This window comes from Vulpes lagopus, chromosome 2, assembly GCF_018345385.1.
Source record: "Vulpes lagopus strain Blue_001 chromosome 2, ASM1834538v1, whole genome shotgun sequence".
NCBI lineage: Eukaryota > Metazoa > Chordata > Mammalia > Carnivora > Canidae > Vulpes > Vulpes lagopus.
The window spans coordinates 145,012,693-145,038,749 of record NC_054825.1 but is presented as its reverse complement, the minus strand read 5'-3'; the positions used below and the strand labels follow the sequence as shown (position 1 = coordinate 145,038,749).

Sequence of the window (26,057 nt, the reverse complement as noted above, 5' to 3'; positions counted from 1 at the left end):
ATTTGTTAGAAGCCAGTAAGTCCAGCCTGCACCCTCAGGAGGGGAAGTAAGCTACACCTATTGAAGGGAGGCGTACCCCAAAATATGTGGATGTGTTTTTAAAACCACCACAGTACTGTTGTGTGTATAGGAAGCCTTCAGACTTTAGCTCTGCCACGGGACTTCTCCCAGGGTTATTTTTTCTTTAAATATTATATTTATTCATGAGAGACACACAGAGGCAGAGTCACCGGCAGAGGGAGAAGCAGGCTCCTTGTTGGGAGCCCGATGCAGGCCTCAATCCCAGAACCCTGGGATCATGACCTGAGCCATAGGCAGAAGCTCAACCACTGAGCCACCCAGGGCCCCCCTGGGGTTTTTGCTTAGACTGAGATCCTCCTCCAGAATCCACTCCTTGCTCTCCCTGGAGATCTAAGCCTCTCCTCATCATGTGGGATAGAGAGAAAAGCTCACCTTCATTGATGCATCATTCACTCACTCAGCAAATATTAACCAATGACAACTAGATATTGGGTGCAGCTCCAGGACCTGGGATGGAGCAGTGACCAAACACACGGCATCCTTGTGCTACTGGGGCTTATATTTGAGTGTGAGGAGCCAGATAATAAAGAAATGACTAAAATAACAGCAACAGTAATAAGAACTATGAAGAGAAATAAAGCACAATGAAAGGACAGGAGGCGACAGGTGTTGCTTCTCCAAGCAGAATGAACAGACGAGGCCATGCTCCATTGTATCAGATGTGTTCAGAGAAATCCTCTCTGCTGAGGTGACATTTCAACAGAGACCTGACTGAGAGGAGATGAGCCACGTGGCAACTAGGAGAGGACACAGCAAGGGCAAAGGCCCTGGGGCCAGAGTGGTCTTGGCATGTGTTCCTGAAATATTCTGGCTGCTGGGTGGTGGAGGAGGAAGAGAGAAGAGAGAACACAGGGCAGGAGGCTGCTGTAGTTACCCACAGAGTGGAAACGGTGGTGGCTTGGTCTAAGGAGGACGCAGGAGAAGTCCTGAGACACGGTCAGATTCAGATGCAGCTCAAGAGGCGGTGTCGCTGACTGAACACAACGGAGCCAACTGGTGACCACTCTGAGCACACTGTGTGCTGTATACCATGTGCCAGGCCCCATGCTGGGCATGCTGGGTAGAGAAGTGAGCAAGCCAGACGCAGTGCCCGCCCACATGGCACGGCCTGCCCGGCATCATGGGTGACAAGTACTGGAGGCCTCATAGGGCAGCGAGCCAGTCATGCGGGTAGGGCCGCGGAGGACCGTGCGGGATCTGCATGGGCAGGAATGGGGTGGCCGGCGTTACAGGCAGAGGACGAAGTCCTGCTGGGGGGCGGGGGGGGGGGGAGGCTGTGTTTCGAAGGCCGTTGGTTCCAGAAGCAGGGAGGAGCTGCAGGAGATGAGGCAGGATGAGAGTTAGAAGCAGGCTTGTAGAGACCCTGCAATGCCAGGCTGGGTGGTTGGATTTGATGGAAAAAGCCCCGGAAAGAGCCCACAGGCCCCATCCAGCATGGGTTGCAGTGGAAAAAAACTGAAAATGCGGCCCCCCCCTCCCCCATTGAGATGTTTTTGCTGATACTATCAGGGTAGGAATTAAGAATAAAGATAATGGGATGCCTGGGTGGCTCAGGGTTGAGTGTCTGCCTTTGGCTCAGGTTGTGATTCCGGGTCCGGGGATCGAGTCCCACATCGGGCTCCCCATGGGGAGCCTGCTTCTCCCTCTGCCTGTGTTTCTGCCTCTCTCTCATGAATAAGTAAATAAATCTTAAAAAATAAAACAAAAATTAATGATTGCAGTACAATAGAAAAACAGCGAGGAAAAATTGAAAGAAGCCTCATGCCCAGCAAACAGAGGAGTTAAATTTTCTTATGTTAAAAGGTTTTCAGATGGTGTGTGTGATAGAACAATGCGTAGCCAGTAAAGAATGTCTTCAAAGGCATTCTGAATGACACGAGGAGGAGTTTACAATATAATGTCAAGTAAAACAGAAACAAAAAGGATCTAGGAACTACAGCGCAGCACACAATGCACAATGGACGGAAACGCAGCAAAATGTTCATGATTCTCTCTAGGTACTGAGAATATCTGTGATTGCCCTTTCCCTTTTCCTACTTTTCTAAATTTTTTTTTGAAAAACCTCACAGGAATATGCAACCCTTTTGTAATCAGAAAAATGGCTTAGGTATAAAGATTAAACATGGATTTTTACATTTTATTTTATTTTTTAAAGATTTTATTTATTTATTCATGAGAGACACCGAGAGAGAGAGGCAGAGGGAGAAGCAGACTCCCCTGTGGGGAGCCTGATGTGGGACTCGATCCCAGGACCATGGGATCACGCCCTGAGCTGAAGGCAGACACTCAACCACTGAGCCACCCTCCCTAAATATGGATTTTAAATACAGGCTCGCCTAGCACGATTGAGAAGGGCAGCCCTGAGAACCTGATCTAGAGGACTAAGTTCTTTGGAGACAGGATTGTCAGAACTCTGGGGCTACCTGGATGTGGAAGAGAGAGGCAAGAGTCAAAGATGTGTATTGCTTCCTTGCTCGCTTCTCCTTGGCAGCAGCCAGAGCAATCCTATTAAAACATAATTCGGATCAGTTTCCTCCTCTGCTCAAAACCTTTCGATGGCTCCCACCTGGCTCAGAATAAAAGCCAGAATCCTTCGAGTACCTTACAGCACCCCACGTACCTACCCTAGGATTATCTCTGACTTGGTGGTCTTACCCTCTCCCTTCCTCCCACCCTCTCCTCCGGCTGCCTCATTGTTTCTGAACATGCCCCAGGGCCTTTGCACCTGCCATCTCCTTGCTTGGAATGCTTTTTGAAATCTCTCCGTGTTTCCTTCTCCGTGAGGCCTTTTCTGGCCATGCTCCCCAAAACTGCAATCCTCTGGCACTCCCATCCTTTCATTGCTTAATATTTATCCCTAGCACACATCCTAACTTAGTGTAACTATGTATTTTTACTTATGTAAGTTGTTTGGTTTTTGTCTCTTCCATTGGACTATAAATTGCAGGAGGGCAGAGGTTTTGTTCACTGTGGCCTCCCTGGCCCCTGGCACAGGATTAATACTAAATGAATGCTTGCTGACTGAATCACCGTAATCTAAATAAAGAACCCAGAAGTTCCACTTACTCTACAAAGATCATCAGATTTGCCATTGTGTAGTCAGAGGCACCGGATGGCTGGACCTCTTAGAATGGTAAATTCTCTTGGTTCATTTAACGTTAGAGTCCATTTTTAAGATCTCCATTTCCACGTGATGTATTTGTCGGTTGGTTTCTTTGTGTTTAGGAACAATGTCACTCTTCATGGCTTGGAGATTGGGGTGGCAGTGGGTTCCAGAAGCAGGGACTCTGAGAAAGGGGAGGATGGATGGGGTCACTGGTGCTCTGTGGACCGAGGGTGCGTGGAAGTATCATCCACGGAGCGCCTGCTCCAGTGCCGTGCCCTGGCCGCTCCTTCCAGTTGGGGAACTGCAGGCACTGGCTGTGGAGGTTCCGGCATCAGGATCCAGCATCCACTGATCCAGCATCCAAGCTGCCCTTGGGCTGATGTCACCACCTCGCTGGGGTGAGCTGCTCTTGGGGCTCCCTGGGCGTCCAGAGCTGTGGAGCAGAGCTGTGGAGTCCCCAGGAGACATACCACCTCCTGGCCAGATTGGCGGGGACCCCTGGAATCCAGGCCAGTGAGCGCTTCTACACAGGATGGAAGGTTCTGGAATTGGGGTGGCATCAGTGGAGATCCTCTTTCACCTCCAGGCCCCAACTCAATACCTTTTCTCCACCTAATCCACCTTTTTCTGAAAGTCGCTTGAGCCAAGCCTCACCTACTATACGTAAGCCAAGGTAACATCAACGGGCTATTTTCTTTTTTACTAAAGAGAAATTTGGGGGGCTCCGTTGGTGAGGCGTCTGCCTTCGGCTCAGGTCATGATCCTGGGGTCTTGGGATCGAGTCCCGTCTCCGTGGGGAGCGTGCTTCTCCCTCTCCCTCTGCCTGCTGCTCCCCCTGCTTGTGCTCTCTTTCTCTCTCTGTGTCAAATAAATAAACAAAATCTTAAAAAAAAAATCTGGGTAACAGTGGCCCTGAACAATCCATGGGGCTCAGACGCATTTCCCTGAAGAGCAGAAACCAGTTTTAAGGCCTTTAAGGCCGAGTCGCTCGGTTCCCATCCCGCCCAGCAGGTGGCTGCACAACATCACAGATGGGTGCACCCGTCAGGCTGGGGAGGCCCCGCGGAGACACACGGTCCTCTTGAAGCAGGGCCTCAGGGTGTCACTCGGGGCCCCCTCAGTGTCCGTTGCTGAGACTGTCCTGGGACAGCCGTGGCCGTCCCCCACGGAGGCTTCGGCGGCCAGGAGCTGAGCTGAGCACGTTGGCTGCTTTCTCTCCCTCTTCGGAGCACCCCCTCCCCCCAAGCTAGCCTCCGGGCCTCCACTCTCCAGGTGAGGACAACCAGGAGATGAAGCGGCTTCCCCAACGCCTGGGTGCGGGAGGGGAGCCCGGTGGGGAGGCAGCCGGGGCCCGAGGCAGAGGGCGGCCTGGGCACCCTCGGTCTCCGCACCCCCCTCCCCCGCAGGCTGGAGCCAGCAGCTCGGGCGGGGGGCACTGGGGCAATCCCTAGGGTCCTTCTTCCCGGAAAAGTGAGACGCAGGACAGATGGCCCACTCCTGTGGGCCCCGCGTGCAGCTGACCTTTCCCGGCCAAGGCCAACGGCGCCCCTCGCATCCTGCTCCTGGGCCCCGACTCCCAGGTGGCTGCACACCCCCCCCCCCCCCCCCCGCCCCCGCAGGTGACATCTTGTTTGGTGTTCCAGGTGCCTGTGGCCACGCTGCTCCTCCGGGGCGAGGAAGGCGGACCCGGGGCTGGAGCAGCGTGTCTGTGCCCCAGCTCTTCCCGAGAGCAAACTCGTCATGGAGCTGGACACGTTCTCGTCTACAGACTCCAGGAGTGGGGGCGCACCAGGGGCTGGAGGGGGCTTCAGGGGAACAGAGTCGAAGCTGTTTAGCAGGCCTTCCAGAATGTTCTGCGATCAGCCCCAGACAGAACTGCTTCACTCTTATGTTTCCTTCTCCATCTGTTCGGGTTTGGTCACCACGAGTGATGTGCCCCAGACACTGACTGTGGGGACCAGACTGAGTGCGGCTGTGGGAGCTGGGGAGGGAGCCCAGGGAGGCCTGCGCCTCTGGCCTGCTGTAAAGGAGAGTGGATGTGAAAGGGGGCTGGGGCGGGCAGGGGGTGGACGCAGAGTGGCACTGAGTGTGTCACCTGCACTTCCCAGCTCAGTGACGTGGTGACTTGTCAGAGGAGCTGCTGCACACGTACCTGGTCCAGGTCTCAGAAATGGAGGAGCTGCTGGATGGTCTGTGCCCGAGCCCCCGGTGCACACCGCCAGCCAGGACGCCGTGCCAGCCACAGCAGCGCCCAGCTGCTGACTGACCCTCAGCAGGTCTTGGCTGATGTTTCTGTCTGCCGTCCAGATGTCACTCAAACTTCCCTTGTGAACAACCCGAATTTAGGATCTTACAGGAAAGTGAATCTGGAAAACCAGGTTCCAGCTTAGCTAAGTGGACGTGGTGGAGAGCCAGCACTCGATGCTTCCGGAGGACCAAGCGCTATTCGATCCTCTCGTCTATTTTTTCAGGTTCCTATTCCTCGGCCTGGAATAGGCTTCCCCTGCTGTGGGACCTGGAAAACTCCTATGCTACCTTCAAAACCCCCCAGAGACATCCCTTCCTCTGAGAAGAGTTCCCTAACACTCCAGGACTAGTTCTGGACTTTGCACATCACAACCGCCTCTGTTGTACATGTGAGATGCTTCAAGGGCACAGTCTTCCCTCTTAAGGGGGACGAGCTGTGCCTGTGTGACAGCTGGAGAAGTAGTTGCCCAGGTTGGTTAATTAACTTGCCCAGGATGGCACAGAGAGACTATAACCAATATAATACCTGGTTATACTTTGAATCCCTGTCTGTGACTTTTCTAATTATGAGCTGCCCTGACTAGAAAGCTGAGAAAAATTTGGCCCTTGCTCATCAGAGACTATGAATTGGAGGAGAAAGAGAGCTGTGATGTGGTCAGGCGGCTGGTTAAGATTACCCACAGGAGCAGATCGGGCAGTGGGCTCCGGGTGAGGAGCTCCAGGCGGCAGCAAGGCTGTGCGTCCCACCTGGCGCAGGGCTGCCCTCAGCCCTCCAGCCTAGCAGAAGGCATGGGGAACCAGCAGCTGGCTGTGCTCTTCGGCCCTCGCCAAGACTCTGTAGGTGGCCCAAGGCCAAGGTCACAGCACTCTGCTCCCCAGTGTCTCCAGGCAATCCAGGCCTGGCCAGGGGGGAGATGAAGCCCCCCGTCCCTCCCCCAGCAGCTCCCAGGGAGTGACGACTCACTGTGTGGCTTCCAGCAAGTCCCACTCCTGGTCTGGAGAAGGGCCTGGGAAGTGGCTGAGATTCCTCACTCGCTCACCCATGTGGTAGCGCAGGTGGTCGCGGGGATTAGTTCGCATGTGATGCCACCAGATGGCACCAGATGCCAGCCCCTGCCAAGTTGGTTCCTTATTGAAAAGGGGTGGTTTCGGGAATGAGCGTGAGCTGGGTGTGTGTGTGTGTGTGTGTGTGTGTGTGTGTGTGTGTGTGTTTGCAGGGAGCGCCAGAGAGCTAACAACACCTTACATCTGCCGGCGTCACCCTACCTGGCGGAGTTCATCTCCAGCTCAGCGCTAGCCACGCTGGCCTCCTACCCTGCCTCCAGCGCTCCCTGCAAGATCTGGCCTCAGGGCCTTTGTGTGTGCTGTCCCTTCAGCTTGGGACGCTCACCCCTTACACATCCGCCGGGACCTCCCACATTCCCTCGCAGTGAGGCCTTTCCTAGCCATCCCATATAAAAAAACTACCTCCAAACCCATCCCATGCTTTTTTTTTAATAGAAACACTGTGGTAAAATATGCATAACAAAATTTTATTGCTTTAACCACCTTTCGGTTTAAAGTCCTGTGGCATTAAGTACATTCATGCTGTTGTACAACCCTGTCCACCATCCATCCCCAGGGCTTTTTCCGTCTTCCCAAACTGAAATCATGGATCCACTGAATGATGGATCCCTCTTCTCCCCTCGCCCGGCCCTGGCAGCCAGCGTTCTTTTTTCTCTCTGTGTGAATCTGACTGCTCGAGCTTTCTCATTAAAGTCATACAGTATGTGTCCTTTTGGGACTGGTTTATGTCACTTAGCATAACGTCTTCAAGCTCCATTCATGTTGTAGCCTGTGACGATTTGCTTCCTTTTCAAGGCTGTATAATATTCCCCCCTCCCTCCTATTTTGATTATTCATTCGTCTGTTGGTAGATGCTTGGGTTGCTCCCACTCCTGTGAGGAGGAAAGCTGGTATGAATGTGGGTGCTCTTTTCAAACATACTTTACTTCTCTGACAGCTCTGATCACCATCCAGCTACCCACCCTCTTGCCTCCAGCTAGACAGACGAATGGTTGCCGCTTGGTAGACAAGATAACCCAAGGATTATGGTTGTGGTGCCTTAAAGGACATGGGCCACTTATAGTCGCTTGGGCACATTTTATTCTAACATTCCTTTTTAAATGTCTGTAGACACTTGGTACCTCAAAATGCTCTTTGGAGAAGCTTTATTATTATTCTCACTTTGTCATAATGAGTTAATAAATCTTTGCTATGTGTTCATTGTGTATTTGTAGGGGAGTCGTACTTTTAACTTTTAAAAATTTATGCATTGACATTCCAGAAGGTTTTTTTGTTGTTGTTGTTTTTTACCAGGAAGTAAAATATGCATTTGTGGGATGAAATAAAATACATCAATTTATAATGCTCTGCCAGCCAAGCTGGAGCTTCAGGGGTCCTGGGGCCACCTGAACTGAGCAGAGACACTGCCAGCATCTCTGGGGAACCTCTTGAGCTGCGGCTGCTGCTCGTGCAGTCCGGGGGTACATGCTTTTTTTTTTTTTCCTAAAGCAAGCAAATAACTTTATTTCTATCATTCCTTTTTCAAGAACCAAGGAAATATAGAAAATATAAAACAACACAAACAGCTGCAATTTAATTTGGGGGTCGGGGGAGGCGGGTAAAGAAGGAATGGCACAGCCCTTTATAGCAACTTCCAGGACAGCCTGAGCCGCATCAGGTGTGTGTGGGGGCCCTGAGAAGACAGGCTCCTATGTCGCAGCTTGGGCCCCAATACATCAGAATCCTTAGAGGGTGGGGCCCTGGAATCTGCCTTTTTATTTATTTATTTTTTTTAAAGAATTTTTATTTTTATTATTTATTTATTTATTTATTTATGATAGTCACAGAGAGAGAGAGAGAGAGAGAGGCAGAGACACAGGCGGAGGGAGAAGCAGGCTCCATGCACCGGGAGCCCGATGTGGGATTCGATCCCGGGTCTCCAGGATCGTGCCCTGGGCCAAAGGCAGGCGCCAAACCGCTGCGCCACCCAGGGATCCCGAATCTGCCTTTTTAAAACAAGTTTTCCCACTCACGTTCACTTAGCAAGGTCTCGCCCTAAAGCCCAAGGGAACTTTGGTAACATTTCCTCTCTTCCAAAATCCAGGCTGAAACCCAACTAATCCTGAACTAAAACTCAAGAACAGCACACCAGATGCCACCTGTTGTTTTTCAGGGTCTCAAACTCTGGAGGAAATACATCCCGCCTGCCATGTCTTTTCCTATCTAGGGCACCTGTCTGCATTTGGAACTGTGGCTCCACTAGTGTTTCATCAGGCCCAGCCTTATTCTCCACCTGGAGTCCTGCTTTTCTCTGTATGACAACAGGCAGGGAGTAACTCCAAGAAGGTGGCAAGAGGATCCTATGCAACGAGGTGTGCTGGTTCCTGGCAGGTGTCTTCTGCAGGGCCCCAGAGGGCTGGCGATGCTGTGGCAGCACCAGGACAGAGGGATGCATCAGTGGGGGCATTCAGGTGATGGCTGGCAAACAGCCCTCCACAGTGCTGCAACAGAGACAGCCAGTCCCTACACCCTTTGCTGAGCAGCTGTTGGTGCTTGGAAGTCAAACATCTGTACAAACTCATTGCTCGCAGAAAATGATTTGTACTGGTCCAATGGCTTCACTTTTCCCCGTCTGGAGTTGCCTTCGTGGGGGAAGGGGACAGGGCACACGTGGGCAGGCTGCAGGTCAGCATCTCCAGGGCTGCCAAGTCTTAGGTTCACTTGGGGCTGAGGCATTCCACAATCCCATTCCCCTTCATGCCATCAAAAAAGAAGTTGTTGTGAGGAGAGTCCCTTTGAGACAGGGACTTAAAGGGCGACAGGGGCCAGTACTCCTGCGCCCTGTGTGAGCCGTGCTCGTCCCGAAAGGCTTTGGAGCCTTAGCTGACCCTCACGCAGTCCCCGCGAGACGGATGGCAAGCTCGGAGGGGCTCAGTAAGCAGGAGCTCGCCGTGTAAGGGGGAGTTAGAGGACTAGAATGGAGCTGTGTGTGTGGCGGGTGGGTGCGTGGATTTCTCTAATTCTGCAGTTGCAGGGGCGCTCAAGCAGAGAGGGGACGGCCTGGGGTGCCACCTGGGGGGGCACACACCACCCATGGCACATCTCCGGGGGGTTGCTGAGAGGTGCACGCCTGCCCACCCACCACTCCTACCTGGTGCTGGTGACACCAGGGGACCGCTGGGACCTTCCTTCTCTTGTGCTGCAATATCAGCGGTCACAGGGGACCCAGCCGGTGGGGGTCACGGGATGCACCCCTTCAGAAGCCGCCTGGGCTCCAAGGCAGCAAGCAGGCCCTAGAGAAGGGCCAGGAGGTGGCTTGCGCATGGTTGGGGGTGGGGGGGACAGGGGAGGGACACAATCTTTCCCCTACCCATGGTCCCTCCCGTCCCTTCCCTGAAACGACAGGACACCTGGCCGGGGCCAAGAGGTGATGTTTTTGTTTATTGTGCAGCAACTCTTACAGACATTAGCGTTCAATTAAAGGAAGAAAACAGACCGAATACATCACAACCCCCAAAACGGTACGGCGGGGGGGGTGGGGGTCGGGCCGGGGACTCGCAGAGGAGCTACATTCAGTGGGTGTGTGGCGCCAACATTCCAGGCTCACGTGTATATATATTTTATTATTTATATAATTTATATTTATATAGAGAGATCATTGAGTTTTGTGTATACAAAGAACGATATTGTTACAAATACAATACTCTACTTGTCCCAAGCTTTACAATAAGCTCTATTTCACCCTCTTTACAGAACAATAGTACAAGTTCATACTCTAGGGGCTGTGCTGAATATGTACAAGAAATTTCCTTCCCACGTGGTCCTCACGCACTGCCTTGATGGAGGGGGTCGGGGGGGGGGTGCCAGGAGTCAGGTCGTGTGCTCCACTTGGCCCGAACCAGGGAAGGAGCAAATGGACACAAAACTCAAAACCAGCAAGCGGCCTTGGACGTGGGAGAGTAAACATATCTAAAAGGAGGTGGCCCTTGGTTGTAAACATTGGTAACAGCCACACCACTGGGCCGCGGGACCCGAGAAGGGCTCGTGGGTGGGTTTCCTCAGGGTGCGGATGGTGGGGGGTGTTGAGTGCGAACGGGGGGCAGGGGCCTTGGGGGCAGCAGGGGCGATGGGGGAGGTAGTAGGTTACTCTGGGACTCTCTGAGGCCGGTGTTGGTGGGCAATGTCCAGACGGCAGGCCTGCGCGCAGAGGCTCGGAGGCCGGGGTCCCGTGGGGGGCGGGGGGAGGGGTGCTCCAAGCCCCGTGGGGACAGCTCGTGGAAGGGAGCGGACTCCAGGTCTTGGTCTCTGGGGGGCGGGCCTCCTCCTCTCGTGAACCCAAGGCTGATGGTGGCTCCCTGAAATGCTCCCAGGTGAGAAGGCAGAGACAGGATGTGCTCTGGAGCATCCCGGCTGGACCAGGACGGGTAGGCGCACCTGAGAATCTGTCCCCAAAGCTGAGTCACCAGCATGTCCCAGCCAAGCAGCAAGAGTGGCTTTTTGCCTGGGCCCCGTTTGGGAAGGCTGCTCTGTACATGGTCTTCCCCGTTATCGGGGGTATTCGGATATTTACATATATAACTATATATACCGGGATGTCAGAGGGAAGGAGGCCACCACGTCCCACGGGATTTTCCAAAACGGAGTTACTGACACTTAAGATCCTGCCTCCTTGGTTCACCAAAGGGGGGGTCATTCCCTCCATCGGATGGGAGCAGGGCAACGAACAGACTCCACAGCCAGGCAAACCTGTACGGAGCTCCAGGCACACGCGCTGTCTGGGTGTGCGCAGCCGCGTTCATTCACAGAAGGTGCGCGGTGGGTAAACCACCTCACTGTGACGCTAAAGGATGCTGGTCTTCGGGGGTGGGGGGAGCTTACCACATTGGCTTTTCCGGGACTTGTCAAACGTTCCAAGGTTTTTGTGCCACCTGTGCTCTCTCTCCCGTCCTTTGGGTGAAGATACTTCATTGCAACGACGTTTTGGGGGGGGGGCGGCTGCACAGGGACGTGCCAGTGGAGCTCCCGTCTGCCGGCCCGTCGTGGACAGGCCTCCGTCCAGGCGCTGGGCAGGCGGCGTGAGCGGCCCCGTGACAGCAGACAGGCCTGCGCCCCGCCCCCCATGATTTTCCAAGGCTCCTGATGCCGAAAATACACCAATAATGCTTTGTTCCCACTCTTTTACCTGTTCTTTTTGGCAGAGGAAGGACCGGGGCCTGACTCTTTAGTACTTTATATTGTCAGACACCCTATGGTTTGGTAAACTGAGATCCAGAGGCCGTGATTCTGGCTGCTGGCCGTGGGGCTGAGCATCCTTGAAAAAAAAAGTCCAGGGGTCCCGGACTGTCCACGCCCCCCGCCGCCCCCGAGAGGACATTCGTTCGGGTAGCAGCAACCCTTGTCCCTTAGGGCTTGTTTGGAACATGCGGCTCTCCTGACTCTCAGCGGCAAACAGGAGGCACAGGGATCCCAGGGAGGTGGCCACACGGCGCTCTGGCGGCGGCCTCCGCTTCCCATCTTTCTATGCTCCCTTTCCTTCCTCCCCGGAGTCCCTCCATTCCACACCTACAGACACACTAGCCAACATGTGCTCGCCGAATGCCTATTTCCACAGACACACAACATAAATATCCCCGGTGCAGAGAGCAGGGACTATATTAATATCACAAAATATATTAGTTTCTCTTGCCCCGTCTCTGCTGAGGTCATGAAACGAAACAAAACAAACCAAACCAACCCGCCCCAGCCCACACGAAAACAAAATGCTCTTTGGACCCAGGAGAAGCAAAAAGTGGCTCAGAATAATATCACGAAAACACCTGCGCTTAACCAAGACACAACCTGCGACATGAGGCACCTGATGGAAACACGTAAGGCGCCACCCAAGCCAGAGCTTGCCCAGACCCGCGAGGCAGCAAGATGACGTCTCTAGGACACACTCGGGGATTCTTAGGCATAGTGTGAGGTCATTCCTGTCTGCTTAGTTTTGTGGCTTACTCTCCTGGCCTCTCAGATGTCACATCCTGCCTCAGTGACCCTGAGCAGAGAAGAAAGCTGGGCCTGCCTGAGGCCGGGAAGCCCTGACAGCACCTGCACCCTCTTCCTCAAAGGGGACCAGTCCAGACTTCCCAGACTCCCAGCACGTATGCAGAGTGGGGGGCACGAGGGGAGGCCCCCTGCGCTCCCTGAGCCGCGGCTGCGGTGGTGCCCGCGGAGCCAGGCCTCAGCCCCCGAGGGGGGCATCTCTCTCAGGACGGGGCAGCCCCTGCAGGCCTCACCTGCTGGGGGAGGGCCTCATGGAGAGGCCATGTGGGGTTTCCAGGGGCTCTGTGTGCCTCACCGGTGGTGGGAGGAGGCGAGGGTGAGCTACACGCACAGGAGAGACCCTACGTACGTGTGCGGCAGGCAGGGAGGGAGGGAGGACCTGCCCCTGTTTATCTGATGGTGGGTAACCTGGGGACGGCGGCCCAGGGAGGCCGCCCCGGGAGGTGCTGAGCTCTCTACCGCGAGACGGTGCCCGGGCCCAGGCAGCTCCCCTTCGACCCATGGGGGAGAAGGCTCACGTTAAAAAACACAATCGTGTCGAAACTAAAACTAGCTACAGAAGAGGCAAAAGGTTGGCTCAGAAATTCTGGGCGGAGATGTGTGGCGTCCCAAGTCGGTGGGCAGGGTAACCCTTAAAGACGCAGCGGGTGTCACCTGCGGAGACACCACCTTCCCACACGGTGACCGAAGGAGCAGCGCCAGGACCAGCGGCAGCCAGAAGGTCGGCACCACTGAGGCAGCTCTGTCCCTGCCCCAAGGGCGCTTCCTAAGAGGCCGGCTCCTCTTGGGAAGGGAGGGCTCCCTGGGAGCAGTGACGGCCCCCCTGGGGACCCCCGACAGCCCTTCAGGATGGTCCTGGGCTGGGCAGATACCTAGGGGGGGCCGGCTGCTGCCTATCCTCAGGGCACTGCGTGGGAAACTTCCCTGGCATTACAGAAAAAAAAAAACAAACAAACTGGAGAGAGAAAGAGCAAAGAGGTCTGTGGATTCTCTTTCTGTGTCGAACCGGTGCTGGGCGTGAGAGGGAAATGTCTCAGTGGGCGCACAGATGCAGCACGAGAAACACACCACGAGTGAGGACAGTCCTCCATGCAAGCCGCCAGGCGGGTCGCGGCCTCAGATGTAAACGGGCTGCTCCTGGGCCGTCAGCAGTCTGTACATGGCAGCCGGCATCGTCTTCATGTGGATCTGGGGGCAGGAGGGCACGTCAGTGGGCCTGGGGCGGGGGGGGGGGCGTGTGGGCGCTGAGCCCATGGCCCTGGGGGGGCACCGCTTCTAACCAACAGGGGGAGGCCCCCGGTTTGAAGACTTTCCCCACCGGCCACCACCAGGGACCTGACCCCGGTGGCCCCCAGGGACAGAGGAATCCACGGCTTCCTAAAATGTTTGGGGCGGCACAAGGTTTGCAGTGAAAACCAGAGGAGGCTGTTTTCCCAGTTGATGCAATATTCTTGCTCTCACCAAGGTGGGGTGTTTTTATTTATTTATTTATTTATTTTTTTATTTTTATTTTTTAGGGAGCAAACCCTTTCAAACCTAAGGAGAATGACAGCGGGTTGTGACTGCTCCTGCCTCCTCTGTCCCCTGCAGCTCAGCGGCCCAGGCAGCGGCCCTGGACCAGCCGTCCCGACCGCAGGAGCCCCTGCTGTCCGGGGAGCTGCCCCTGGAGGCCCCTCTGTCGATTCGATTCAATCTCAGACTTCCGCCTCCCCAGCACGTTAACTGGGAAAACGAGACGGAACTCTGGGCAGCCCCGGAGGGAAGCCGCGCAAAAGAATCCGAGTCCCAAGGAGAAGAAGAGCAAATGATGCCGCAGACACCCGCTCCTGTTTCCCGGAGCTGCCCCGGACGTGGCTCCCACTGGGGTAAGCCTGGCGGTCGAGCAGTGTTTGGGACCAGACGGGACGCTCCCTGGAAGGCCTATGCGGGGCTGCCCGAGCATGAGGTGGGGACCCCCCACCCCAGCCCCGGCCCTGCTCCTACCTCCCCCACGGCATTGGAGAGGATGTGGACGATCTTCTCGTGTGGGGTGGCCACCACGCTCTGCCCGTTGATTTCAATGATCCGATGTCCCACGCGGACGCCGCCTCTCTCGGCTATCCCCCCTCGCATGAGGCTGCAGATCTGTCAAAGCCAGAGGTCACGTCACCCCTCACGGCAGCAGCACACGGTGGGGAGAGGGGCAGGGACAGGCCTGTCCTTCCTGGACGCCCCCTCCCCGCCTTTTCATCTCTAAGAAGCTGCCGTGGTGACTCTGGGGACTTGAATCTCTGGGTTTCTTTTCACAACAAATGGGGCTTCGTGGGCCCACAGGGCCTCGCGCCCGTCCTGTGCACTTTGCACGGGGTGCGGAGCTCATCCCCGGGTGCCACGGCACAGAGTTCTGACAGCTGTCACCCCGGCTGGGCCTCGGGAGAAAGAGCTGTTTGGCCCTGTCACCAGGCCGCCAGCAGTTTCAGACTTGCAGGATACTATTTCCCACATTCACCAGAGACTCAAACAGTCAACTGCATCGCCTTCGAAGCCTGCCTGCTTTTCCGGGTCACAGTGACACGGGCCAAAGTGGGGCCAGCTGGCCAGGACGCACTCCTTCCTACTTTCTCCACCCAGCAGCCCGTGTTCAAACTCACTCCTCACAGAAAGGACACTGTGGCTGGTGTCCGCCGCGGGACAGCCGGGCACTGTGCATGCAGAGGCTGTGGGCCGCTGGAAATGATCTCCCCAGGGGCGGAGGGCTCTGGGCTCAGCCTTGTAGGGCCTAGCCACCCCCTTCCCCCAAATATATTTTGAACTTACAAAGTTGTCTTTTCCCTCCAGATCATGCACCTTTTCAGCCTGTGTTAGACAAGACCTGGGTATCCTGTGACCATGCGCTGCCTGTTGTCAGAGCGCGTGGACTCTGCAGCCCTTTGGGCACCCTGGGGTCACACTCCTCGGGTGCTTCCCACACTTCAGACAAAGCTGAGGGACCCACTGCTGTTATGCAACATCCCTTTGTTCACATCCGAACAACTTCTAAAATTATTTGAATATGAACAAAGTGAATAAGGAAAATCAGCAGATAAAAACAGACATGTGCCCCAAACTGTAAGGAGGAAGGCTGGCTCCCGTCCAGGAGGCGGCCGAGGCCACTGAGATACAAGGGAACAGATGAAGGGGCTGCATGTTTCCACTCCAGCTGGGAGCCTCCAGGATGCCTCTATACCTTGAAACATATGTGAGATAACATTTGAACAACCTACAACTCTTAATGGACACTGATGGGGTAAAAGAATAGGGTTCTTCAGTCCAGAAAGATGAAGGAGACAGAGAGAAGGCACATGCAAAATCAAAAAGTCAAGGTCACAGACCTGAGACCCGGACTGTCATCAAAGCCCAGACTCACTGTGGTGGGTCCAGAACAAGGCAAACCAGGACAAAGAGGGAGTGAGTGGTCCTGAATATGGAATTTCTGTTTGGGACAAAGAAAAGGTTCTGGAAAGAAGAGCTAGTACCTTCTGTGAAGGTACTCAATGCCACCGAACTGCATGCCTAAGAATGGTTTAGATGGTAATTTTAATGCTGTGCGTGTTTTATCACAATGAAGAAAAAGAGGAAGTATGGTTTCAAGGCAGATATCCAAGGGATGAAAATCCTCTGTATCTCTAAAGTGCTATTTCAGGTTAAAAAGGCAAGGTAGAGACTCTTTGTGCATCAAAGCCCTGGGGCCGGGGCTGCCACCTGGGCCGTGCCCTGGAATCATAGGGGAGCCCCCTGCCCCTGTCCTCAGAGCTGCACAGCCCAGGGGGCTGACAGGTGGAGACAGGATGGCAGCCCGCCCAGCCTAGGGCCAGAGGGGGGACGAATGTGTACCAGGGGCACATCCCAGACTACCTCAAGTTGGCAGCTGGGAGGGCTGTGTGCACTGTCACCAAGACTCCGGGCCCAGGCTGCCTGAAGCACCTTCTCCTCTGGGGGACAGGCACGGAATTCTCCGCCTGGAGGGCATGTGCCCATGGGGGAAGCAGAGCTGGCCTTCACCACTCACCCCTCCCCTCGCTGGCATCTTTCGGGGGCCTGCCTGGCTCTAACAAAGTTTAAGAACACACCCGGGACTTCTAGAAGAACGGGTGGAGCCGTACTTACGATTCCATTCTGGACGCTGAAACCCAGCTGGTAGCGAAGGTCTGGTCTCCGGATCAGCACGGTGGTCACTGGAGGACACCTCACGATGTTCAGCTTCACCCGGGGCTGGTTCTTCAGGCCCTGAAACGGGAATGGAGCACGGTAGACACGGCCAGCAGCGGGGGGCAGCAGAGATCAAAGCACAGAGGAGGAGCCCCCAGGAGTCTGCTGTGGTTGCGGGGGCTCGAGAAGCAGCCCCTCACGCAGGCCGATGCGGCCCGAGCAGGGACGGTCCACTGCTGACTCTACCTCCCAGGCTCCAGGGAGGTCGTTCACCCCTCACACCTGTGGCTGGTGTGTGCTGAGAGCAGGTCAGCACGTCAGGTGGGGGGGACAGCCAGTGGGGGAGCTGCGGCATGATGATCAGCCGGCCACCTCCATGTCGCACCCCACCGTCACCATCCATCAGAACCCATCCCGGAGATGAAAACAGCCGAACTGCCTGTCACTGAGCACCGACCCTTGCCCCCCGCAGGAGCAAGGGTCAAATCTCCCTCATTTCTCCTTGGCAAACTGCGATGGTAACTATGCCCATTTTACAAAAGGCAAAACTGAGGCTCAGAGATACTAAGCAACTCACCCCTGTGTTCACCGGCAGTGGGGTCCAACCCCACATCTGTTCTGTTTCCAAATCCAACACCTGTTTCCAAATCCAATGCAATTCGCCTGCACCACCATCCCCCAGACAGACGACAGGAGGGTGTGTGTCATTCTTGATGACGAGGGTTTGCTCAACCAAGAAGCCAGGGTGAGGATCAGAAGGATGAATTTGTGCCACGGAATCTGGGACTCCAGCCTGGCACGAGGGCCCTGGTTTCAGCTGACTTTCCCGCCCGCCGGGAGTCCAGGCCTCCTGCCCTCTGACTTCCCCACTGCCTTGGACGGATGCACGGCACTGTCCTCTCCATGTGCGAGCTCTGGCAGGGCCTGGTTTAACTTCCCACCTCTGGCACCTCTGCCCCTCTCCTGGGTGCTTGGAGCTGCTCTGGGTTCCGCACGACTGAGCCTCTGGGGGCCGCAGTTTGGCTGACGAGGACTTGGTACGCACCTGCTGGCAGCCTCACCAGCAGCCCTCTCTGGTCTCTGCAACGTCTCCAGGAAACTTCTCTGGTTCACGAGTGACGATGTCACAGTGGAGCAGCTCTCCCCAGGCAGAGTCCACTGCCTGCACCCACCGTGCGGCCACGGGCTCGGTGCAGGGACCCTGCTGCTCACAGGGCCTGCACTCAAGCTGTGTGTCTGCCTCGGCAGTAGGGGGTCCTCGACGCTCTGCCCCAGCCTCCGTCCACCGCAGGCCCCTTGTGGCCCCAACAAGCGGAGGGTGACACCCTGGGGTCCCTTCCAGTTCTAGTTTCGACTTTACCACTTCCTATGCTTTTCCCGTCCTTAGCTTATTTGCTGACAATACCACCTCTTCACTTTTATGCTTAAAATTCACCCATTTCTACAATGAAAAACAGGCTTCTTTTGGGGGGTGGTGCTCAGATATTAATGTACACACGTCTGACCCCTGAACAATGCAGGGGTCAGGGTGCCAACCCCCGGGTATAGTCGAAAATTCACATATCTAGACGTATCTGGTAACAGCCCACTGCGATCGGAAGCCTCACTGATAGCATTAACGGTTAGCATAGATTTTGTGTATGGATTCTATACTGGGTTCTTACAGGAAAGTCAGCAAGAGGGAACAAAAGGTTATTAGGAAAATCACAGGGAAGAGAAGAAGAAATGTGTATGGTTCTGTGCTTTCTTGAAAAACACCTGTGAAAGGGCCCCTGGGCGGCTCTGTGGTTGAGCATCTGCCTTGGGCTCAGGGCATGATCCCAGGGTCCTGAGATCGAGTTCTGCATGGGGCTCCCCAGAGGGAGCCTGCTTCTCCCTCTGCTTCTCTCTCTCTCTCTCTGTGTCTCTCATGAATAAATAAATAAAATCTCTTTTTTTTAGATAAGAAAACCCCACCTGTGATAAATGAGCCCATGCTGCTCATATTTCTCTCTCCCTTGAGGGGCTCCTCCTTCTCAGGCACTGGATTTGGGAGTACTGGCCACTCACAATGTGCCAAGGTGTGTGTCAGGCGCTGGGGAGGGGGCTGCAGGCACACTCGGGGCAACCTCAACCTCCATCCCTCCATGGTCACCCGGAGGCAAACAAGAGGGAAGTATGCCCAAGAAACAAGCAAGCCTCAGACAGAGCCACCAGCTTTGAATGTTTACACCTATTAACCACTGGGGTCAGGTAGGTACATTTGTGAGTTATGGGGAAGCCATCAGAGCGCCCTGGGAAGCCAGAGAACGACTCTGTTTTCTCAACTACCTAAAAAAAGTTCACATGGCTCTGGTGGGTTCCTTTTTGAGTGTGTGTGTTGTGTGTGTGTGTGTGTGTGTGTGTGTGTGTATTGATTTAAGAGGCCTGATTTGTCCCTCAGTGAAGGAATGTCTGGATTGGGGAAATGTGCTGCAGGATGAGGCTTAAAGACATGGCCATTTGGAACAGCCCGACCGTGCACTTGCTCTGCCCTTCCTCATCAGCGCTTCGAGCTGGGTCCCATTATGCTGGATTTCTGAGCTGCCATTTTATAGGAGATGACAATTAAGTAAGCGGTCATTCTGTCCCCAGGACAGCAGCAGAATTAAGAAATACAGAGGGAGGGGAGGGGAGGGAAGCCAGGAGAAGCCAGAATGGTCTCTATAGTAACAGGGAAGCCAGACCGTGATGATCCTGTGGAAGGAAGGGGAAGCAGTGCTCTAGTTTAGAAAGGAAAAAAAAAAAATCAGAAGGGCAGGACCATGGAGGCAATGAGCAGGCCAACTGCTCACATGCTTTGCCTACCAGTACTTGTGCCTGAGGAATTATGACAAGAGAAATAAGCTCTAGGAAAGAAAGCAATTAAAATGATTCAGTACCTATAACTATTCTAGAAATGTATTCTATTTACACAGTTTACGCCCTCATTTTTCAAGGTGCATTGGAAGATTGGTGACATCATCACCTGGGAGCTTGTGGATAAAGACTCCCACAGAGGACCTGTGGCATCTGCAGGTCAATGGCCACAGGAGGTGTTTGTTTTTTCTTTTTTCTTCTTCTTCTTCTTCTTTTTTTTAAAGACAGAATGAGAGCATGAGCGGGGAGGAGCAGAGGGAGACTCCCCATGAGCAGGGAGCCAGATGTGGGGCTCGATCCCAGGACCCCAGGATTATGACCTGAGCCAAAGGCAAACGCTGACTGACTGAGCAACCCAGGCACCCAGCCCCAGGTATTTCAAATCAAAGTTTTTGAAGCCGCGATTTATCAGGATGAGAGGTGTTTGCTAAATTCATTGCAAGGGGCACCGGCACAGCACTGAAATATGTGATGCTACCCAGAAGCCCCGAGGACGCCCAGCACATTCCCTGGCACTGGCCCAGAGGGGGGGCGGTGTGAATATCTGCTGGGGGAGGGGGGGAAGCGGGAGGCAAAAGAGAGGTATGTTGTCCAGGGAATTTTAAAACGATATTACAACCCACTGAGAGTCTTCACCTGGTGCTGGCAATTCTGGCTGAAATCCGTGGTCAAATTCTCCCAGCCAGGGCGAGCCAGTCACATGGCTCCCAGGGCACCTCGGACGCTGGGCTGTGTCCTAGCAGGGGCTGCCGGCTCCGTCCTCTGCTGAGGGCGGCCACGGAGGCCGTTGTTCTTGCTCTCCGTCTTTAGCAGTCATATCTCTTTCATCACCACATGGCCTTTTAATTCTCTGATTCCACACAGACTCCATTTAGAGACATCAAAGATCAGTTCCCGGCACAAACAAATTTGTTTCTCCTTAAGAAATTGCTTAGATGGTGCTCTGCTCACAGAGCAAGCTGTGTGTCCACCCTGATGCATGGCCCAACAGAGAGAAGATGAGTCCCCGAGTGGCCCTGGGCCTGGCACTGCCATGTGCTCTCAGCCTCCCACATCTGGTCCGCCTCCTTGGACCTGGATGCGCTTGTCTTCTGGAGAAACCCAAGCAGGTCATCTGTGCCCCTGGGGTCTCTGATGGCTCATCTGTAAACCAGGGGCCCATGAGGGATGGGGCTGACTGTTGTGAGAGGGGAGGGAGGTGACCGAGGTGGCCAAGAGCTGCCTAGCAGGTGCATGTTGAGCATGGGCATGAGGTCCCTGGAAGCCTTTTTGGGCTCCTCTTCTCCAAACCTTTCTGGCCCGAGATCTGCTCCCCACATGACCTCACTGACCTCTTGCTCTCGGCTCTCTGGATGGATCTCTCTCCCCCACCTTTGAACTTCCATGCTCCCAAGGTCACCTTTCTCAGCCTCAGCACTTGGGATGGTTCTCTGCTGCGGGGCTGGGCTGCTCCCTGCAGGATGTCTGGCAGCCTCCTCCCATGAGATGCTGGAGCACCCCTCCTCTCTGGCTGTCTCCACCTAAACCATCTCCAGACGTTGCCAAGCATCTCCTGGGGAAGGGGGTGCGAGATCCCTCGGCTGAGCAGCATGGCCTCAGGGGCTGACCACATACCCGAGTGACATCAGGGTGGCCGAGTGACCTGGCTCCGCTGCTGACAGCTGTGTGACCTTGAACCATCACATCACCTTTCAGTGCCTCAGTTTCATTACTTGTACAGCAGACACAATAGTACCTCCCCTCAGAAGGCTGCCAGGAGCAAACATGCACATTCTCAGAATGGTGCCAGGGGTACGGCACTCAGCAGCTGTGAGCTGCCCTTCTAAGCGTCCCGTCTCCCCAGAGGGATCAGGCTCCTCCTGAGTGCAGACTGTATGTAACGTGTGTCTGGTCCCCACAGCCCCTCAGGGATTCTTTCGCACACACAGCATTTCATAAGTGACCTGCTCACTAGAATGAATGGGCATCTGAGAACCTTGGCCAATGTGAGCACATGGCCAAATGAGGATGGGATGGTCCTGTGTCCCCAGTCTCAGCCCCCAACCCCCGGCCTCTCAGCATTATCACCAGATCAGCCTTCCCTGGCTGGGCTCCGAGCTGTCTCTGGCGCCTGCAAAGCCAGTGCACTGCCCATCAGTTCGGAAGATGAGTCCCTGTGTGGTCCTGGGCCTGGCACAGAAGGTCACCTTCCTCTGTTTTATCTGTTCACCTATGTCTTACTCCTCTTTCCAAGCCCACCTTAAAAATCAGGTAAAATTCTCCTCCATGCTTATAGCACTTCACCTCTATGTTGCCTCTTAGGGTTCACTGAACCCTTTTATCTTGTTTTTAAAAAAGATTTTATTTATTTGAGAGAGAGAGACTGAGTGAGTGAGCAGGAGCAGGGGGAGGGGCAGAGGGAGAAGCAGACTCCCCACTGAGCAGGGAGCCCAATGCGGGGCTCGATCCCAGGACCTTGGGATCATGACCTGAGCCGATGGCAGATGCTTCACCCACTGAGCCACCCAGGCCCAACATGGAACCCCTTTAATTATGAATCATCTTCCTGACATTCTGGCTTCACCATAGTTCAGCTCAGCCTAACAGAGGCCCAACACATGCCTGAATGAATATGAATGTTCAAAGTAGATTCTTCAATCTTTTTTTTTAAGTAACCTCTATACCTGATGTGGGGTTTGAACTCACAACCCCAAGATCAGGAGTCACAACTGACTCCCAACTCAGCCTCCAGGTTCTTTAATCTTTAATGTCTATTAAGAAAGGGTAGAAATTATTTCAGTGTAAGATGTAACAAGAAGAAATTAAATGAAGCCAAAGAGGACAGTTTTTTCTCTGGGTGAGATAATCTTTTGAGGAATCAGAATATATCTGTTTCATTAAAAACGAAGAGGCACCCAGCCCTGCATCCTCCACACTCACTTTGACTTCCCCCCACCCCTTGAACTGCTCAGCCACGGATGTCAGCTTTTGTGACTTTCCTGAGTTTGGGATAATTATTATATGAATCCCTTCATTCCCTGTGCCCCCTACACACACACACACACACACACACACACACACAGAGAGAGAGAGAGAGAGAGAGAGAGAGAGAGCGCTACATTCTAGTTCATAGGCCTTCAGGAAACCCCAGGGGATGAAAGTGGGTCATGGAACCTGTTTTCCTGTGGGGTCATGGTGTGTGGCATGGAGCTGGGGTCGACAGATCCTGTGGTGAAGGAGCAATGCTCCTACTGGCCATGCAGTCAGCAAGTCCGAGTGTGCTCGACAAACTACACACGGGTGCTTTGTTTCTAAGAAGAAAATCTAATTTCTTCCTCACAGATATTCACATTTTAGTCTCACGTGAGGAGCTATTCTCAGCCTTACACAAGAATGTCCGTTCAGGTGGAACAAGAATTAATTATGCTCAGGTGTGAGAGGAAACATGCAGCCTGTACCAGAAGATTCCCCCTTTTGCACGGCACCCGGCACGTGTGGACTGCATTATGCACGTTCTGGGGAGGACATGCTCCCTTGGATCACAGCCACGGATGCTGCCAAGGAAACCGTGCTCTCAGACTGGAAGCATTTCCACTATTTGTGTAACAGGAATGGCCAAGCACCTCGAGTACATCTAGCTGACTGTAGGTGACTGTCTGGATTACTGAGCGGCAGGAAATTTGATTGAGGCTGAGTCTAGGCCTAGGAAAAGAGTGCTGCGATTGATTAGTGGTGCCTACAAAAGGCACAGTATAGAGAGTGGTGTTATGTGGGCCAAATATACTACTGTCTGTGATCTAGAGATGATATCCGGGAGGAGTCTGTTTTAGTAACTTGGGGGTTCAGAGCCTGAGTGCAAGCCCATGCCTTTTGTATCCATGTCCTCCTCAGCCCGACACCTGGTGCATGTTCCTAATTTGAATGACTGAAAAGCAGTCACGTGTCATCCATCTCAGGTCAACACCATTAGTCACCTTTTCCCACTTTGCAGGTACCTTAATGATGCTCTGGCAGGTGGACAGAGGCAAGCCCACCAGGCTGGTGCCGTTTATGGACATGATCTGGTCCCCGATATTCAGCTTCCCTGATTTCTCAGCAGGGCCCCCATGCATCATGTTGGCTATGATCACGGTTGGCAGGATGGAACCCCAGCCAGACTCCACGATCACCACGCCTAGGATCTCTCCTTTCTGCTTCTCTATAAATACCTGAAAGGAAAAGACAAAGCCAAAAACCCGAATCAGCATCCTCCCAGGGTAGCAACACAAATCGAAGCTTTCCCCCACGTCCTGTCCCACCTAATGAAGAAAGGCATTGCCTTGATGGCTCTGACCAAGACCAGTGCTGTCTTCTCTCGATTCCATGGCATTTGGTAAGAAATGATGTAACAATAGGTCCATAGGGTTTCTTATAATTCTTGTTTCACATAAGCAATCATGCCTTGGCTGTATGAACACAAAGGGCGCGGGGTGCCTTTTTGTATAGTCCTCGGGGAGCAGGGAGAGAGGCTGAGTGGGTGGGGACTTCGGGGGTGCGTTAAGGTTTCTGGAAATAGCTTTTGGATTCTATGCACAGGCTGCCCTACTGCACAGCGCTTCACAAATTCTCTCCAACATTTAAGTTTCTGGAGTTAAAAATAAACAAATAGATGTTACAGAAACATTTCTTTGCAGGGAGTAAGCTGAAGAAAAATGAAAAAAAAAAAAAAAAGGATGCTAGGGTTAGTGCAACCAAAAAGGTTGGAAGTGCAAGTAGCAAGACCACGTTCTAGATGGGCTTACTTCTGTGTGGCCTTCCTCAGCAGGGCAGAGAAGACAAGAGTCAGTTTTGGATACTGGCAGCATGGGAAGGTTTGCAGGGACACCACCAAGGGGCAGGACACCTTTTGAAAGCCTCTGACAAAGAGTGTGTATATGTATTTATTTATTCATATTCACCAATACACGTACACTCAAACACACACCGTGGTGGCGGCTGCTGGGGCCTGACACGGCCCCTCACAGGCTGGTGTCCCTTCTCTCACAGCCAGCCACTCTGCTGGGGAGCTGCCCAGTGGGAGACACTCCCCATTATGGGTGGTGGAATTATGTTCCCCTTGAAATTCATACGTTGGAGGCCAAACTCCCAGGACCTCAGGATGGGACCTTGTTTGGATACAGAGTCTTTACAGAGGCAGTCAAAGTAAAGTGAGGTCATTATAGTGGGCCACCACTCAGGTGGCGGGTGTCCTCATAGGAAGGGGGGGTTTGGCTGCAGACACATGCGCAGAGGGAAGCCCATGTGAAGACACAGGGAGAAGGCCGTTCTCTCCCAGCCAGGGTAAGGGCACGGAATACACCCTTCCCCCCACAGCCCTCCGAAGGAACCGACCCCCCAGTCTGCAGGACTGTGCTAAGGCGGCCCGAGCACACCACCCCTGCCCCGTGTAGGTGGTGTCCGTGACTGCCCGGCATGGGTTCGAAGGCCTACCGACTCCTCTGGCCCAAGGTGGGAACAGAGGACATTAGTGAGCCAAGAGATCACTTTCTCCTAAAGGCCCTTTTGTCTACTGGATAAAACCCAAGCCCCTCGGCTAGACTTTCAAGCCCCTGGTTCTGACCTGAGCCCTGTGTTGGCCTCTCTGCACCCTCTCGCACATCCCCAGTGCTCGACTGTGCACAGCTCCCCAGACAGTTCCTGAGCTTTGTGACCTTCAACGCTTCTGTTACTATGGCCCAGCCCTCTCGAATCCTTCCTGCTTTCCGAAGACTACCTGGACCTCCAGACCGAAGACTACCTGGACGCACCTTAGATGGCTGCGTTCTCCTCCAAAGTTCTGTCTGAAGCCACAGGGCCACCCCCGGAGCAGCGCAGCACCTGTCACCCGTGCCCTGACACCTGCTCCACTCTGTCCTAACAGCTGTCTCTGACTAGTGCTCACGCCTGGCACTGTCACTTAACTTTTCTGCGCCCTTTCCTAGATAGTGGGCTTGGTAAGGGTGGGCTTTAGGTCCTGTTCACCTCTGGAAGCCACCCCAAACTTAGCTCACGGCTGCTGGGAGCAGGGGATGTTCCATCCTGGGGTCGGCCCTCCACAGTGGTGTTTAATGACAGGCCCTTAGGAGAGGGGAGCCAGAGATGAGCCTGAGACCTCACCCAAGTCCTGCCACCTCCCCCCGTTCCCTAGCTGTTCCACCTTCCTTCCATGGTGGGGCTCCCCCGGGGCCTCTGCTTGGCTAGCTGAGCTTGAGGTACATACATCTTTGCAGTTCTCCGACTTAGAGAAGTGGATCAGGTCATCGTTGTACATGTCCTGGGTGTTGAGCAGGTCACTATATTCCTTTTGGCTGAGATCTTCAGGATTGATCCCGTTGGCCCTGAGGAATTCCTGGTAGGCCACGCTAAATGCCTGCCCAATGGACTGTGCGATCAGCTGGGCCTGGACAGGAGTCGAAGAGGGAAGACAGAGGTCAATTGGGTGGCCCCGCTGGTGTGCTGCCTGGGTCTCGGCAGGACTGGGAGCCCCGGGCGTCAG

At 54.1% G+C, this 26,057-nt stretch overlaps 1 protein-coding gene across 2 annotated transcripts in view; it reads right to left on the bottom strand.

The window, feature by feature from the left end:
* Positions 1–9,899: 9,899 nt before the first annotated feature.
* APBA1 (amyloid beta precursor protein binding family A member 1) overlaps positions 9,900–26,057 on the bottom strand; it is a 198,089-nt gene continuing 181,931 nt past the window's right edge. For both annotated transcript variants that reach the window (XM_041744021.1, XM_041744022.1), the window contains 5 exons: positions 25,782–25,961; positions 23,539–23,751; positions 16,646–16,765; positions 14,504–14,644; positions 9,900–13,708 (listed from right to left, as the gene is read on the bottom strand). In XM_041744021.1, the coding sequence (XP_041599955.1) occupies positions 13,637–13,708; positions 14,504–14,644; positions 16,646–16,765; positions 23,539–23,751; positions 25,782–25,961 (726 nt within the window). In that variant the 3' untranslated portion in view covers positions 9,900–13,636. The remainder of the gene's footprint in view (positions 13,709–14,503; positions 14,645–16,645; positions 16,766–23,538; positions 23,752–25,781; positions 25,962–26,057) is intronic.